The sequence below is a fragment of the Neolamprologus brichardi genome, chromosome 5, assembly GCF_056152115.1.
Source record: "Neolamprologus brichardi isolate AB-2024 chromosome 5, ASM5615211v1, whole genome shotgun sequence".
Classification (NCBI taxonomy): domain Eukaryota; kingdom Metazoa; phylum Chordata; class Actinopteri; order Cichliformes; family Cichlidae; genus Neolamprologus; species Neolamprologus brichardi.
The window spans coordinates 13802862-13820395 of record NC_142108.1 but is presented as its reverse complement, the minus strand read 5'-3'; the positions used below and the strand labels follow the sequence as shown (position 1 = coordinate 13820395).

The 17534-nt window shown below is 40.7% G+C and overlaps 1 protein-coding gene across 1 annotated transcript; it reads right to left on the bottom strand.

Annotated features, from left to right (window-relative positions):
* Nucleotides 1-2437: 2437 nt before the first annotated feature.
* On the bottom strand, nucleotides 2438-15631 carry LOC118455643 (fidgetin-like protein 2). The gene is made up of 3 exons (XM_035915217.2): nucleotides 15493-15631; nucleotides 14525-14757; nucleotides 2438-6863 (listed from the first exon to the last, which is right to left on the bottom strand). The coding sequence occupies exons 2-3, from the start codon at nucleotides 14547-14549 to the stop codon at nucleotides 5716-5718; spliced, it is 1173 nt and encodes a 390-aa protein (XP_035771110.2). The 5' UTR covers nucleotides 14550-14757; nucleotides 15493-15631; the 3' UTR covers nucleotides 2438-5715.
* Between the last annotated feature and the right edge of the window lie 1903 nt (nucleotides 15632-17534).

Here is a 17534-nt window from a genome sequence, read left to right as displayed (position 1 = left end):
ATTAAAAGATTAGATGTAACTTTTCATTTTGAAATGGCTCATTTTTGTGGGGACTTATCACAAATATTAGATATTTAATGTTTGCCAGCTCTAAAGAGAAATACAGCCTCTTCTAGAAGAACTACTCATTTCATCATTTTAACACTAACTTTTTCACTTGACTGTCTGAATTTCAAAGGAAGTTTGACCATATGTGGTTCAGGAAAACCCAAAAAAGGTACAGTTGTCCTACTGCACAGGTCTCTACTTGGACTGAAGGAGGAACTCTGCAGAAACGAACTGAAGAAACTAAAAAAACTGGATGATCCAAAGGAGAGAGTAATGAAATGGATAAGCATAATGTATTCGCACTTACTACGTTGTATTTTTCTCATTCTTTTAATGCAAATTTTTTAATCACAGTCTGTGCTTGCCATTCTGCAGCCATACGTTTGGTTAATTAACATACTTTTACAAATAAAGCCAGACAATAACCGAAAAGAAACTATATAAACTGAACTTGCAGGAGTAATAATGGCTTTCCTATTTTTATATTGAGAGAAGGTATATAAGGCAACTATTAACATTCAACGTGGTGAGAACCATCTCAAGGAGACCCTGTAGGTGTCACTGTTATACTTGTTATGTGGTGTAGCTGCTGCAGTGTGAGTGTCATTAGAAGGGCAGAGACAGCAATTCAAAACAGGGGTCATGTGCTGATTTTATTTTATTTTTTTCGTTTGCTGTCTTATTCTTCACCTGTGATCACAACTGTGATCTCAAATGCGGAGATATAACTAAGTCAGGTTAATAATTTCACTGATTTTAATGCTAAATTTGAGACATAACATAGCTGAATTGAAATAGTTAAATAGGAACAGAGGTTAGCTTTGTCGTAGATGAATGGACTAACAGTTGCTGTCAGGAATATGGCTTAAGGTGTGTTAAAATACAATCCTTAATCAGAAGCAAAACAAAGAGAGTTTTGCTGTGACTGACAATGACTGACGTTGCAGCAGGGCGAGACTTACTGTGGCTGAGAGGACAAAAATTGTCTGTGACATGTCAGCACAGGCTCACTGCTCTCTTGAGCTCAAGTACATGACATAAATGATGATATGGTTTCTTACAACTTGAAAAAATACAAAACATTAAAATATCAATAGAGCTCACACTACTGATGAAAGAGGAGACTTGTATTGAAAGGTAGAAGAAAGGTGATTTAGGTGGCTTTAAACGTGGTTTGTTTGTTGGTGCCAGATAAGCTGGTCCGAGTATTTAAGAAAACTGCTGATCTTCTGGGATTTTCCCACATGAATATCTCTAGGGTTTACAGCGAATGGTCAGGAAAACCAAAAATATCCCGTGTGTGACAGTTCACTGAGCAAAAATGCCTTGTTGATGTCAGAGGAGAATGGCCAGACTGCTTTGAGCTGATAGAAAGGCAACAGTAACTCAAATACCAAGGTATGCAGAAGAGCTTCTCTGCTTCTCTGAATGCACAGCTCATCGAATCTTGATGGGCTACACCAGCAAAAGACCACCATGTGTCAGCTGAGAACAGGCATCTGAAGCTACAAAAGATGGGAAAAAATGTTATTTGGTCTTATTCAGATGGTAGATTTAGAGTTTGGCATAAACAACATAAAACATGGCTCCATCCCACCCTGAATCAGTGCTTTCTTTACACTGGTGGTGGTCTTATGACCCATCCATCCGTTTTCTTCTGCTTTTCTATACCAGGGTTGCAGCGTGACTGCAGCTTATTTTCCTTTACATTTTGGTTATTCTGCACAAAATCTCAAACTGGTTTCTTGAGCACAAGAATATCTTCACAGTACCAGACAGAAGAATGAGCAAGGTGTAACTAATGAAGTGGTCGGTGAGTGTGTGCTGGGTTTTGAAGGTTCATTTTCAGAATCAATTCCTTTTGTCTTCCAATGTGTATCTAATGCATTTGATGGTTTGGTGATTTATTCCTACAACAGGACAACGACTTAAAGCACAACTGCAAATTACACAAGAACTATTTAGAGGTGAAGCAGTTAGCTTCTATCTCTAATGAGTGACTAGCACAGTGACCGGATCTTAACCCGGATAAGCTGCTGTGGGAACAGCTTAACCACGTGGCACCCAAGAACTGCCCATCAAACCAATGCAACTTGTCAGAGGCTTTGCAGAAACTGTGGAGTTAGATACACCCGAATCAAATAACAGAGTAAGAAAAGTCTAACGTTTCCTTAGCTGATTTTAAAAGAGAGACAGAAAGTAAACGAATGCTTTTTACGAGCCAATACTTTCTTTAACTGTACGTCAACTTAATGTCACTTTGCCAAGAGAAAAGAGAAATATGCCACTGCCAGGCTAAAATATCACATTGAACCCAGTAAGTATATTTACTGCAGTAACCCATCAGGTCATCATCATAGCATCATTTAGTGAAAGATCAGTACATTCAAACCTTAAAACATTTTTAATTTCCACAGACAAAAAGAGAAAACTCAAATATTTTTCTTTTTTTTTTTTTTGGTATAATATCTTCATTTCCATGTCACAACAGTCTCTAGTGAGGTAGACTATAACAGGTCAACAGTTTGAAACGCTGGTCTTTAAACTGGTATGTGAAATGACATGAAATAAATACTTCCATGTACAAGGTCTTCAACATGAGGTAGAAACGGTTACAGAGAATGTACAAGATACAAGAAAAGTACATGTGAATCACAAAGATAACAGTGAAGTCTGATTTTAGATCTGCGAAGGCCAACACTGACTCCACTCCCTTCACTGAATCAGAGTAACACAAAGAAAAGGCAAATGCTTCCCGCAATGTGTCTTTTGAATGCAGAGCACATCCTGTGTTGATTCACTTGTTGTAACCAAATACTTGTAAAAACCTGGGGTAAGCATAAATCATGATTTACTTAGCACCTCTTTCCTAATCTGAATTTCTTTTCTGAAGAGCCTCTACTTTTTCCCCTTAAACCGCATTCTGAGTAAGATAGTAAAAAAGCACTAAAATGTCTTTTAATTACACTGAATTTCCAATTAGTAAAATTAAAGGGGAATCCATTCACTTTAGATTTGAAGTTCAGCTTTGTAACAACCTAGACATCTCAAGCTCATGTTTCATTTGCCCTCCTGCTTCCACTTAAACAGATTTCTACTTTAAACTGCCAGTTGTGACCAATCACACCTGTTTCTATCACCGCATGTGATTGAGAACATTTCTGCCAATTTATGACACCAGAGTTTGTTGATATTACCTCTTTCACTCTGGTGGCTTGTGGCTCTATCCAGTTGGTGCTTAAGGGTCAAAACTGAAGTAGGAGTTTCCTGATTCATTCATTTAATAGGCTTTTTAAAAAATTAGAGGTTGGCACAGTTCATAAATCAGTGTCATAGCAGAGCAGCAAAGCCCCAGTGCGCTGACAGTGTTGATATTCAACTTAATTCACCTTGAAGTTAGGGCTAAATTCAAGCTGAATCAAGTGGTTTTAAAATACTGAAATGGTGACTGGATACTTTATTAAGACATTTAATAAAAATATCGCTTATACACCATATACTGTAGTGTGTGTACATCTTGATATGTGTTTATCAAGAGTGCTTTTCCTTTTCCCCACTGCTAACTACACTAACACTTGACATGCCAATATTTTCTCCACCAAAACCTACTGGAGACTTACATCTATACGTGGAAAAAAAATAGATCTAAAAACATCATTGATGTACGTATGGCATGTCTTTAAAAAAAATATCTGAATTACATTCAACATTTCAGGCCTTGATATAAAAACCTCAAGTTTCCCGGAGCTAAGAAACCATGTAGTGTTTTGTGTGTGTGTGTGTGAACGCATGTACATGCGTATGTGCACGTGTCCGTTCACACTATTAAAAGGCCTTAAAAGTTCATTGTTTCCCTGAAGTGTCAGCCATGGCATCGTTTTCATCTCGCTCCATTAAAGCTCCCCCACCGACACCCTAAGGTATCAACATACATTCGTAGTTCATCTTTTTGAGGTAACAATATTCTTCCTGAGTATTCAATAACACGATAAATCATCCTTCTGACAGGCAAAAGTAAAGAGAAAAACATATAAAGAAGTCAAATCTAACGACAAGCAGGTAAATTTTAACAAAGTATGTAGCTGAATAAAACTTTTAAGAGGCACTCACTCAGAAGCATATATCCTCTGCTGCAATGTGCGTGCCTGTGCAGCCACACTGAAGCAATAATGAGCTTTTATGTAGCTAACCTGCACTGAGTACATTTTCCCAGTATGTACAATCATCTATGTTTTTCCATTGTACAGTCTAAGATAAAGTTGGGTTAAGGATTAGCAGAAATATGAGAGATAAGAAGATGCTTTTAAGATGATTGAGCCATACTTGATTTACCCATACTGCAACTTTATGAAGGCTAAATACATTTTCAATGGATTTTCATGGATAAAAGCTATTTAAAGTATTTCCCTACTTCAAAAAAAGAAGAAGAAAAAAAAAGAAAAACAAGACAGTTCACCTGCAAATCCAATATATGTATTTTTCCCTCTGTTGTCTAGTGCTGTTCATCAGTCTGGATTATTCAGGTATGAGTCAACAGTTGTTAACTCTGCATTATAAATAATAGGACTAAATAGCGATGGCCTTGTGATGCTCAAAATAAACAAACAAAGAAGAAACAAACAAACAAACAAACAAAAAACACCTAAAAAAAACAAGCATCAATGTTTTACTGTGGCCAGTTTTCAGTAGGGACTATTTTACATCTGTCTACATACACCAACCAAAAGTAGTGTGTAGCTAGCTAACACCCATCTTGCCATGGGCAGATGCATGGACCACAAGGCAAGTGCCATTTAATTCCATAATTCCAACTAAACTCTAAATTAATACATTGCAGGAAAAATACATAATTTTGATTCTGAGGTCAACTGCCTGTCAAGAAAAGAGTGGTGTCATGTATATTATGACATAATTACGCAGCATAAGCAGCTTGATATCTATAAATGAGACAAAAATGGTAAGTTGGTGAGCAATGAGAATAATTAATCAGAGGACAAGAGGTCCAGGATAGAAGATAAACATAAACATGGAGATAAAAAAAAAATATCTAAACAAAAGAAAAGTGAAATGAAACCTGAAGACATTCATTTCTCAAGGCCAAGCCAAGCACAAAGACTTACAGCCAGCAGTGTAGCCGGGATTGTGCTGAAGTAGTATGGCATTCTCACCACTTCAGTTATTGCTCTTTTTACTTTTTGGTCATAATGATTTTTTTATTATTAATTTTTTTTTTTTTTGGTTTTTTGTGGTGCGATAGAGCATATTGCAGTCAAAGGCCTTTTAAATACATACCGGCCACAAACAATTACACCAACTCCAAAAACAATGTTGCAGTGCTGTTGCCACAGTAGCAGAAAAGGGAATAAATAGGATCCTGAGAGAAACAGACACACGTACATTTAGACTGTCTTAATGATATCTATGTAGCGAATGCCTCAACCTCACTCCTAAGACTGACCTCAGCCTTACAGGGCAAAACGCCTCTGTGAATCTTTGGGAAAACATGATAAACAAAAACGTTAATGTACAGGAAACACCGGTCCTGTAGTAGGGAAATTAAATGTTTCATCGACAAATTCAATGTTATTTCCCCGAGTCTGTCAGGGTTAGGAACCCTGGATGGTTTTTAAGGAGCAAGGGAATCCTTCAATATGCCAACCTGGTCTGTTAGTGCCCTCCAGTGGGGTCCTCAGAGTGTGTGTGAGATGCAGATATCTTCATTGGCATTCTCTGCTGCTGAGGAAAGCTGTGCTCCCCCGATACACTCTCTCCTGCTAGACCTGATGGCGGGCTGTACTCCCCTGCCCTGACGTAAGGGGGTGATATGAGGGGCTTTCCAGATTTGAAAGACTGTGCATCTGAGGCGGGCACACTCATATCATAACCATTGCCATGCCCGTTGTCGGAAGCTTTGTTGTGACTGTTCCCGTTGCCATATTTTCTATAGCGAGATCCTTCCACCTCTGCTCCCTCTTGTCGTTCCTCTGTCATTTCAAAGGCCTTGCGTTTCAGAGGTACGCCTGTCTCGAGCGTCCCTCCAAGGCTGTGAGATGGGTAGTTGTAAGTCCCCCCCACCATGGTAGGCCTAGGGGCCAGAGGAGTGGGAGCGCTAATCCCGGACGACAAGTAGGACGCACTGGGGCGACTGTATCCCGAGGACAGGCTGGTTTGGGGGTAGCACCCTGGGGGGTAGTTGTAGACAGGTGGGCTAGGGCTGTAGTTGGACACTAAAGTAGGTGGAGCCTGCAAAGAGTGTAGAGGGGTTGGTGGGAGTGCTGCACTGGGCTGAGGGCAGTATCCTGAAGACAAGTAGGTGCTGTTGTAAGCAGGAGGGTATTCCTGAGATGATGGAGCACTGCACGAGCCAGCACCACTAAAGCCTGGCTCAGGGGCCAAATTACTGCTCACCACTGTTACAGTTCCTGTAGTTGGGATCCCCACAGAGGCAGGGGCCACCTTGGTGCCAGTGAGTGCCTCAAGTCCAGGGTAACAGTCCATGCCTTGAGCCAGAGTCCAGGGCTCAGAGTCTGATTTTAAGAAAGTCCCATGCTCTGCGTAAGCTCCCGTAGCAGGGCGGTCCAGGCCTGAGTACTTCTCAGCGTAGCGCTTGAGCAGAGAAGAAGCACTAAGGGCTGATATGTCGTCACTGGCCCAAGGATAACTTGTAGGGGCGTAGCTTCGGCGAGGACCTGTAGCGTAGGGGTCGTGCTTGTGGGCAGACGGTGGCGAGGTGGTGGAGGTGACATCTAAGTGCTGTTCAGGCCACTGAGATAAAGGGGCGGCGTGCTCCGGAGACCAGTGCATCTTTAACAAACCTGACAGAAACAAGAACAAAAAAGTTATTTCACATAATCTCAGAATAATAACCCTGATCAGATAACATTTCTACACCTAGTTTATGGTATTTAGCCCTTCACAGGGATTCCAATTTCTTCTAAAGAAGACAAGATCTTATATCTGCCCTCATAATCACCTTGCAACGCTGGCTCTTTTCCACAGTTTTGTCAATGCTTAGCCCATGTCCTTCTAAACAGTCTCTACCAGGCGGAGGCCGACTGCTCTAATCTGTATGAGAAGCTGCCAACATAGCCCCCAGCCTGGTCTCCACGGCGATAAGCCTCTATCAGCCTGCACACTGCCCTCTGCCTTCGTCTCTCTCACATTGGGGCCATTGTATTTTCTCTTTGAGTCTTTTAGCCCACAAAGCCACCCCCACCAAGCGTGTGATCTAATTCGGCCCAAACCTCAGGGGTCTGCTGGACAGGGGGGGGAAAAGAGGGCGGGGTCACTGGCGAGAGAGACTAGCTTTTCTCCAAATTACACAGAGACTGTCCCACTAGCATCTATGGACACTGAAGTGTGTGTCATTAGTGAAGTGACTGACTGATGAGTGAAAAATGACGGATTTTTGCGCGGCATGTGTGATTACACGCGCACATTTGCACAGAGTAATCCGCTGGTTTAGTGGCTCAGGGTTTGTCTTTTTGAACTGGCATTAAGCTGACATTCCACACATTGCAGAGTATTACTAAAGTGTCCTGACCCCAGGCTTTGACCAGAGGGGCTTCCTTGCAACCACCGGACAGCTTTATTGATTTCTGATACCCGTGCATCAATATACAGTACTGGACAAACATGGTACCATCCTACGGGCACTGGCCATTTACTTGTTGTGTCACATCAAGTTATCACAGTCTAAATGTTCGAAGAAAGTCTAATGGAGATGTTGGAGCGAGATAATAGTTTCTGCTGTGTAAAACCTGAACCATGAAGTAATTGCAAGAAAAATTCTAATTTTGTGAAACTGTATTTTAGTGAACATCTAACAAATTTTTAAAAAGAAATTATATATCAGTTTGCACATGCAGGTTTTGATTTGTATCATGTTTGCTACAGCTGACATTTCTGTGCAATGTATTGCTCAACTTCTGTAATTTATTTAGGTTTTCACTCATGTCTGGTCTGAAACTGTCTGCAAGTGGATTATACCAGGTTGGGTCATATGTCCACACGGACCACCAGATGGGTCGCTAAACGGTCCACACGTTGATCCCTAAATTAAATGATCCTTCAGCCTAATAATCCCTCTCATCCATTCCAGGGATAGCAAGTGCTCTTGTCTGGCACAAGCTCCACCCTTGAGCTGAGAAATCCCCACGCTCCAGGGAATTCTGACCCGTCACGGTGCACAAAAACATTACAGGCTTATACACATTCAAAACAGCAAACACAGGAATCAAAACCTACCTAAACAAAATAACTTGACCTAACCCTGAGAATTATTAGTCATACACCTGTACACTAGACAGACTCATATTCTGTTTAGTTCTGAGTGTGGGTTTTTAAATAGTATTTCACAAGCCCCAAGGGAGTAGGGGTCGTCTAAGCCTCTGTGCCTGCTGTGTTGTGAATGATATTCCATATTTCTATACAATGCCAATGAATGACTCAGTCTTTCATGTCAACATCAAATCCCCCAAAATGTATCTGAAGGAGATTAAGGGAGAAAAAAAAAAGAGCACTTGCAAGGAAGAAGCCCTCCTGACATGTTCCCGGGGTGTTTGTTACTGTCATATTTTTAAGGTCATTCACATTAACAGAACCACAATTGTGAAAAGTTTATAAATGTGTGTTGATAACTGCTCTACCAAGATCTCCACTTTGTCGTATTTGAATTCATAATCTTGATGCTCCTCGATGGCAAACTTTCAATTAGATTTTTTGGAAAAATGTGAGCAATTGCTATAGTTACCCAATAGAGACAGATACTTTGTGCTTGATTTCTTTAGCAGGTTTGCACTAGTTGAACTGACAAGAACTTAGCTGCCTGCCAAACCAAAAGAGCACAACTACTCAATTACATGCTAATTAGTATACTGTACTTAACGATTGCTTATTTCTTGAGCTGCTTCATCATAAGCTGCCATTTATTTTATTTTCAACATGTGAGCTCTTCATTTTCCTTTGTGTCTACTTAGACTTTACTTCACTTTGTCTTTTTTCAATGTGAACAAACTATATGTTACTTGCATGCTTAAAATATTTGATAAATCCAAAGGAAATTTACAAGCAATTTCTGATTTCATGGCAGACGAACAGCTAAAAGAAACAAAAGGAGAAAAAAAAGAAATATGACCCAGTGTTTGATTTATGTCTGCATAGAAGGAGTTTATAAGAAACTGCTCACGGTAGGCTTAACACTACAAAAGCACTAGTGCAAATGGGGAGTGCAAATACATTCAGTTCAGTTTAATTCAATTCAATTTTATTTATATAGCACCAAATCACAACAATAGTCACCTCAACCGCTTTATATTGTATGAGCAAGCACTTGGTGACAAGGGGAAGCAAAAACTCCCTAGGTTGTCCTTTCTCATATGTAGCACAGAGCAGGGGACAGTGTGTGTCATTTGTGTTCTCACATCTGAAAATACTCTGGGCTACCATGGCTCTCACTGAACAACAGCTCAGAGAGGATCCTATGATCCTATATTGGATCAGCGGAAGAGGATGGATGGATGTTTTTGCCAATCCCACTGAGAATCTGTGTCCCGCTTTGTAAAGCTTCCAGCTCAATACTGCATTTTTCTTTATTACATATAAAAACTATTAAACAAGGTTACTGACATATGTGTGAAGATAATCTGCAATGTGAGATTTTTGGCATTTTTAAAAAAATGAAATGGCTTCATGGAATTATTCTCATATAAATTCAAAGCTGGCCAACATCAATGACATATAGTGGTGGCCATCAGTGTGGTATTCACTGATCATACTGATTGCAGGCATGTGGCAACCATTTTTCCATGTTGTCTTCAGTCTAGTTCTCTAACGACATCTCCACCACTGGCTCTATAATTTAGCCAAGGCTCATTTGAGCGCGGTGAGCTACTATTTCTGGAACCTTCACCAATTTTGGCAAAAAGAATTTAAAACCTGAAAACATGGAAAGATCCCCCTGAGATGAGAAGATGAAGAGTTAACAGGTGAGTCCGTCTGTCAAGAACCAGACTGAGAAAAGTGCCTGAGTTAATGATGGATTAGAGCACATGAGGCTTATGGGAGCGTTAGCGCGTGTTTAAGCTAACAGTCAGCTCCAAGAATTAAAGAAGCATCACTTGCAAACTCACTCTCAATCCTGGCGGTAACTTTCACAACATAACATAACACAAGTCTTTGCATTACATTTTCAAAATAACTTCATAGTTATTTTTCATTCTCATCTCTTCATAATTTTCCAAAATAATTTCGACAATAGTCGACATATGGCAGCAGTATTTTTATTCATCTTTAGGCAAAAAAAAATATTTTTGAACTTTATTTTTGAAACACGTACTTTTCAAAGAGTTTGTTCCATGTCCACTTAAAGCTGGACAACATGTGTTTTGACTTTTGAATTTTGTATGGAGTGACACATAAGTGTCCAATGTAGTGGTTTATGTGCCATCAACATTGACACAAATACAAGAAAACAGCCTTTGAATAACTGTCCACTGTAGTGACCACAATGCGCGAAAGGGTTAATGAGTATATTTCATTGCTTATTTATATATTCTGTATTTATATAGGTGTATATATTTGCTATATTTATGCATATTCTCTTTTTCCCGTTTATTTTTTACTCTAACTTCTTACTATGCAAATTTCTGTCGGTGTTCTGCTACTGGAAACAGAATTTCTTTATGTAATCTTCAGGAAAAGTTCTCCATTCTTCTTGCAGGACATTCAAAGCTTCTCTCTGATGTTCATAATTTCATCAGGGCCTGTAAAAATACTTATGCCTAAATCTTATGCCTGACTCTGCCAGACTCTTTTATTTTTGACATTTTTGTAGGTTTAACTAAAGAAATTGGAACAATGATGTGATTTTTATGGCAGGTTGCTTGTAACAAAGCGACTATAGATAGAATTTAAAATCAGTTCTTGAAGTTGTTTAATAAGTATAGACAAAACACTGGTTCATTCCTTGAGTTTGGTGCCTTTTTATGACCGAACGATTCATAGGTCAGTGTTAAGTGCCTAAACAAACAAAGAAACATTCCTCTGAAAATGCTCAGGCCCAAGGACTGGGCTGAAAATGAGTGAAAAAGCAACACATGCCCAAAGAAAAACTTTTCAAAACCTCCAGAAAGCCCACTTTGAAGATGACATGAAAGTCCGGCTCATGTCGATACACAGACTAGATCTGCTTTATAATATTAATATTCCTGATAATAAGCTGGCTAGAACATTTCTGAGATGACTCAAAAACAGGAAAACAAGGTTAACTGCTATGCATGCAGGAAATGCTGACTCTTATGTCCAAAGGTGCATGTAACCAGAAATCTTTTGCATACTGAAAAACGCTAAATTGCTGTTACTATGACACCATACTCAAGTCCTGTGTTTACATGTCTTTGCAATAAGAGACAATGAAACTGACTGAAAGCAGGAAGTGTGTAATCATGTGTGCTGTGTGTTTAAAGACAGCCAAAGACAAACGCATAAGGTGATTCTAATCTGAGACAGATGAGTGCTTAAAGTGTATAGAAACGCATCTATGCACAGTTAAAATGTAACTTGTTCTCTCACCTGCTTTGAGTGGTCACTAAGACTGGATGCCTATAAACTCCAGCCGCATTGATTTATTGAATAAATGGTCCCCGACCATCAACAACCACCAACGGAACCAGTTTCAGTGCTCTAAATTCGATGTGACTATTATAATGACTTGTACATTTTGAAAACTCTGGCAAAACTGCTTGAATTTTTCTTTTCTGCAATTCTGCAACTCATGGATAGTTTCTGTGTGTCAGTGGAGGCTAGCTTGACTCCCAGTCCACCGCATGGTCAGTATGAGTAATTAGGGGTTAATTAGATGGAAGTATATGTGGGGGAAGGGGCTAGCTGAAATGAGATTTAGGGGGTTGTGAGGAATAAGAGATGGGTGACTGGCTGGAAGGAGAGTGGACACAAAAATCACCCTTCTGCAGCTGTAGGGTCTCTGTAAGTGCTTTCAGTCCACACACAATAAACAAAGACACCCCCTGAAGACGGAAAATCCAAAATACACACACACAAAAATACACACAAGCTGCAGCAAACTACAGTCTTATATTGTGTTTTTTCCATGGAGGGTTCAGCTTCAGCTGGCCAACACGCAGATGGACTCTCGGTCATTGGTTGAGTCAAGCTGCTGGAATGCCAGGAATCTAACCTGAGATCTATTTACAAAGCACATATCCTTTCCATGCACTCAGCACGCCTTGTCTATTCCCAGGCTAAAGGAAGCGAGGGAGAAAACACAAAGAGAGAACGTGATTCCTTACAGTGCTGACAAATGACCTTGTAGCCTGTTTGCACATTACTGAGTGATTTGTATTAGTTAGAAGTTGATTCACGCCACTGCCAAGATCAATACACATCAGAGGAGAAACGGTATACGAGTTTACAAGGAGAATGTCACGCCAGCTGAGATGAACAATGAAATGCGCGCACTTTACCCATATATCCCTGTATTTCAAGCTAACGGTATAAATTAGTGTTATAGTCCCGTGAGCACTGACCAAGAAAAAAAAACTGGGTGTGCAGTCAGTGGGAAGGAGAAGACCCTCCCTCCCTCTCTCTTCCTTTTATTTCCCCTTCCCCCTTTTCTCCAGGCCTGCACACTACACCAGGCCGTGCTGCTGTCAGCCAATCAAATACTGTACCAGGTCTGATTCAGACTTTAAACATCCCTAACCTGAAAGCTATTTGAAAGCTCCAAAACCAAATGAGAAGATCAAACTATGCCAACCACAGGGTTTGACACAGTTTGATCTCTGAAGAGATCACAGCTGGTTTAAGCTTGATCATTTGAATCCTCCGTTCCCTCTCATTTAATTTCTCTTTTCTCTCACTCGCATTTTGTTCATTCTTCCTATCCCTCCTGCTATCTGCGCAATAGCAAAGACCAGACTCTGTGTCCCAGCCTGTGTGGTCAGTTTCCCTTCCCCCACTCCTCTAAGCTCACACACTCACATGTGGCAGAGGTTGGCCTGGCCCCTCTTTGCTTATTGTGTCCACTCATATATCAGGCTGCAGCTGACCAGTCCCTCCTTCTACATCTTCTCCATCTGTCCTTCACTTTGCTCTTTCTCTGTCGTTTTCCCCACCGGCGCCGCACATCTACACTATAACACCTAATAAGGAGCCGCGGCTTGTTACACTTTCTTTTAACAAGCTTTCGCGATTATTAAGCAGGGCTGATGCATGCGTGTGGAGGCAGAGGGTGATGTTTATGCGCCCCACTACAACAGCACTAATGAGAGGCTGTTGACACCAGGTTACTAACGATCTGGCTTTCATTCACAGAACTGCTTCACCCTGGTAACGGGCAGCTAAAACGCGCTAACGCCGCTCATCACTCTCACATTATCATCATTAAGGACAAACAATCGCAGTCACCCGCACCTTAACGAGCTGTGATTGTTTCCTTATTTGTGTTTGGGAATTGATCTGAAATTTGTCAGTGTGTGTGACACGTGACTGGAGGTGGTGTGGTTGGGAATAAAAAATAAAATGCCAGAATGTGAGCGTGTTTAGTTTCTATGAGTAGAAAACTGACACACTGCTGTGAGTTGCTTTTGAGGAAGGAATGTGACACGTAGATGTTACCAGAGCTTCTTTCTACACAGACAGCCCCATCGTTGTGCCTCGCGAGACGTCAGAGACAAAGTATTGTGACATTTTGCTGTTTGTTAGCTGCTGCTTCTCTGTGCAGTTACACAAAACATCCAGCAGTAAATCCCTGTTGCATTATTCCAATCAGGTTAGTGTTGTAATCCTGTTAAAGCTGGTCCTGATCAATAAGCCGGTCAGTCAATACAGGTATATTTAACAGTCTAGATAGGAACCTCGCGTAATCAGTACACATATGAGTAAGGGAGGGGCTATTCTGTGACATGTTTACATGATCTGAATATATTTTGCTTTTACATACTTAAGTAACAAACAAGTATTTTGTGGAAATGCCTTCCAAATGTGTCAACTCTTTACCACGTGTGGTAAAAATACAACTGGAGTTTATTCAGATTGTACATGTGTACTGCCCTAAACCTGAGACCTAAAGCCTGTTCAAGCACACATTCATTCTGCAAAATATGTGTGGCGTTTCTAAAAAGACAAACATCTGCTGTCTGTTTGGTCTCAAAAAACAGTGTCTGAACACTTTCTGTGAAATTCCTCAATGCAAAGCCTGGAGACTCAGCTGTTAAAGGCATCAGGTTATCTGCCTTCTCAACACGACTGCTCAAGAGATCCCCCTCCCTTCACCCCAGTAATTCGCTTCCCACTGCATATCCACAGGAGATGAGTTCTGGACAAAAGAGGGGCCTGAAGAAGAATGTGTACAGGAAAACAAACTCAAGCAGAACTGGAGCATGGTATGCACGTACAACATGACACATTCATCCAATCAGTGTCTCCCAAATACAAACCAAAAAAATTAAAGACTTACTGTATGGGGTGACAGGACTGAGCATTCTGCAGCCCTGGTCCCAGGTGAAGAGGAGAGGACCAGGTCCACTTGGTGCTAGTGAGGGCCCAGCTGCATACTTCAGGGTCTTCCTGGGTTACCGCTGTTGCTTCTGCTGCTTTTGGCTTTACGGCTGCTGGTAAGGCTAGTGAGTGGCCTCCTGTACTGCTCCATGGTTCATCTCATAGTTCAACACCACTCTGACACATTGCCACCTGAAGAGTGCAAACAAGTCAGTGTCAGAGCCAGCAGACACCTTGTCCTGGTTTAATTGCTGTCGCTAGATTCTAAGAGATTTTGGGAAAATAATGATAATTAAAAATAAAAGTCATGCTTACTCGCTTACACCGTAGAGCAATATTAATATTCCTTTATTTTACTGCAAACCTTTTAACAAAAAAAAGTAAAATATTTGGTGTCATGTAAGCTATTATTGAGCGGTAATGAGCTTTGCATGTATTTTCATTGCGCTTGCTTTTCTGGTTCTTTCCTTAGCTGTGCGCACAGACACAAGCGCACAAGAGAGACTGAAAGTCGAACACTGACACATTTACCCTGTGACTACAAGACGGCAAAGCACGGTTTTCATTATAAAACTGCAAACCAACAGAGGAAAGAGAACTCCATGCTGCCCTCTCTAATGCTGAATAGTTCAAGGAAATTTAGGGCAAAAAAATGCGTCCAAAGTGCACGCACTTAAAACAGGCACCAAACAGTCGACACAGGAGGCCAGCTAATTAGACTTTAACACATATAAAGACAAGGGGAAAAGATGGTAGATAAATTGAAGTAAACTAAATAAAAACGAAAATGACGACATTTACCGTAAGGAAAAGAGAGAACACCAGAAAGGACCGAAATGTGCAGGGAGCAGCGGAAACATTGTCATTACTGCTGAAGGGAAACCAAAATCTTTTTTTTTTCTAATAAGTGAGTAAATGGTTACAGACCTGACCATGCCTGGATTTGCCCGATGAGTGTTTCAGTTTGGGAAGTAATCCACTACTCCACAAATTGTAACAGAAGGTCTCTCTCCCTCTCTCTCTGCGTATGTGTGCATATGTGTGTGTGTATGTGTGTGTCAGTGTGTTTGAGCCTCTTCTGGGATCCTATCCTTTTCTCCTACACTCCCTCGCTCGCCCTCCAGCTCGCCCCCTCCCCGCCCTCGCTCTCCCTCGCCTGGTGACAACAGAGCAGCGCACGCAACCCCTCCCCCAAGCACGCCACCCCTCCCCCTCCGTCTCCCTTCTCTTTTGTTAAAACTATTTCAGCAGGAAGGGAGAGAGAGGGAAAAAGTGACCAATCATGCAGTGTCAGAGAAGAGCCTATTTCCCCCCCTGCGGTGTGTGTGCATGCGTCTAAGTGTGTCTCTGCTTGAGTGCACATGTACCATTTCTGCACGTGCGGATTTGGAGGATTGATAAGACTTGCATGGGTGGCTGCATGCTTTTGGTTACAAACCTTCAGTGTGATGAATGTGCATGTTGGGACACATGCAGATGTGCAAAAAAAAAAAGAATTTTCTCCTTCACTGATCACATGAGAAGTTCAGTTATTGCCAATGACTTTTATTGATCTGGTACATTGATCTTAGTGTTGTTTGTAAGGTGGGGGCTGAAATGGTCAGGTCAGTATTACCTAATTCTTCTGGCACACCATCCCCCCACTATACACAAATACACACATTCACACAGTACCCTGCACACATGCATGGACGGCAGCAAACGACCTCCACATTGGCCTCAAACCTTTGGCCAAGAAGTGAGTTAGTTTCTTCAACTGTAATTTATCAATATGTTTATAATGTGCAGACACAGTTTTGTTTGTAATATTGTCTCACTGAACACTCTCCACTCATGGTACGGTGTTGGAAAACCCTCTAAAACCCTGCAGGGCTTACCCCTTCTCTTTTGGTTGTGAGGCAGTAACCACATGAGCAATGTGACATGTGGGAGATGCACTTCAGAGAATGGCCGTACACAGGACAAACTTACTTTAATCTTTTTAGAGCATAACCCCAAAACAAAACAGTTCAGTAACACTTTAAGGTGCTCATAGTCCGATCAGAACTGGTTTTAGTATGATGACTAAAACTGAAGTGAGACTGATGGATCTCAGCACTGTTACAATAAAGATGGTCAAGTCAGACCTTCAGACCAAAGTGAGGATTATATATCATATATCACTGCAACAAGGGAATTTGATCCATTTATTTCTGTACTTAAAAAAACCCCCAACAACTAATATGGCTGTGAATAGGTAATTAGTGAAAAACAACAACTATGGGTTGTATTTATGGACTTATACAGCTAAATTCCGTTTCATTTGTTGTATATTGAACTTCTACATTTACGATTTTCCCCTTTCTGTCCGTGATGCTCAGGAATGCTATTAATCAAAAATGGTGGACCCCAAAGCATGAGATCAGGACTGAGATGTGTTGTTCTTCTCATTGTTTCTATTGATAAACTTTTTACTTATTTTACTTTATTCCAATGCATAAAGAGACTGTGGAAAACAGTTTTTGAACACGTACTTTCTTTTGTATCCATAGTCAAAATAGCAGTAATATAAATAATAAATACTTTACAATGCATGTATTAACTAGGTATGCCCCTATTAACACTCAGCTATGCTTTTTCGCAGTGGCTTGAGTTAAAGCAACAATGTTTTACTAGGGTTAATAAACACATTCCTATACAGTTAGAAATCATTTCCATGGCTCTGTCCTCTGGAGCACTACACAATGTTAAGAAAAGACAATATTCAAATTAAGAAAATTCCTTAAAAAAGATTAAATTAGGCCTGAGTGTCCTGGTCCAAATCATGCTTTGAAGAGCTCAGACTCACTTATAAACAGCTTATGACTTATTAATTACTGCTTATTACAAGGATCTTGTTTTAAGTATTACCTTTCCTTCTCCATATAGCAACTGTAGAAAGGCATGGTGTATTGGGTTAAAATGCTGCTAGTGATAGGAGTGGAGATACA

What these genes read in the sequence shown, in the direction of transcription:
- LOC118455643 (XM_035915217.2), bottom strand. Translation starts at nt 14,549, where the DNA reads ATGCTCAGTCCTGTCACCCCATACA. An exon ending in CAGTCCTGTCACCCCATACA is followed by an intron (nt 6,864 to 14,524) that starts GTAAGTCTTTAA and finishes TGTTTCTGTCAG; the next exon opens with GTTTGTTAAAGATGCACTGG.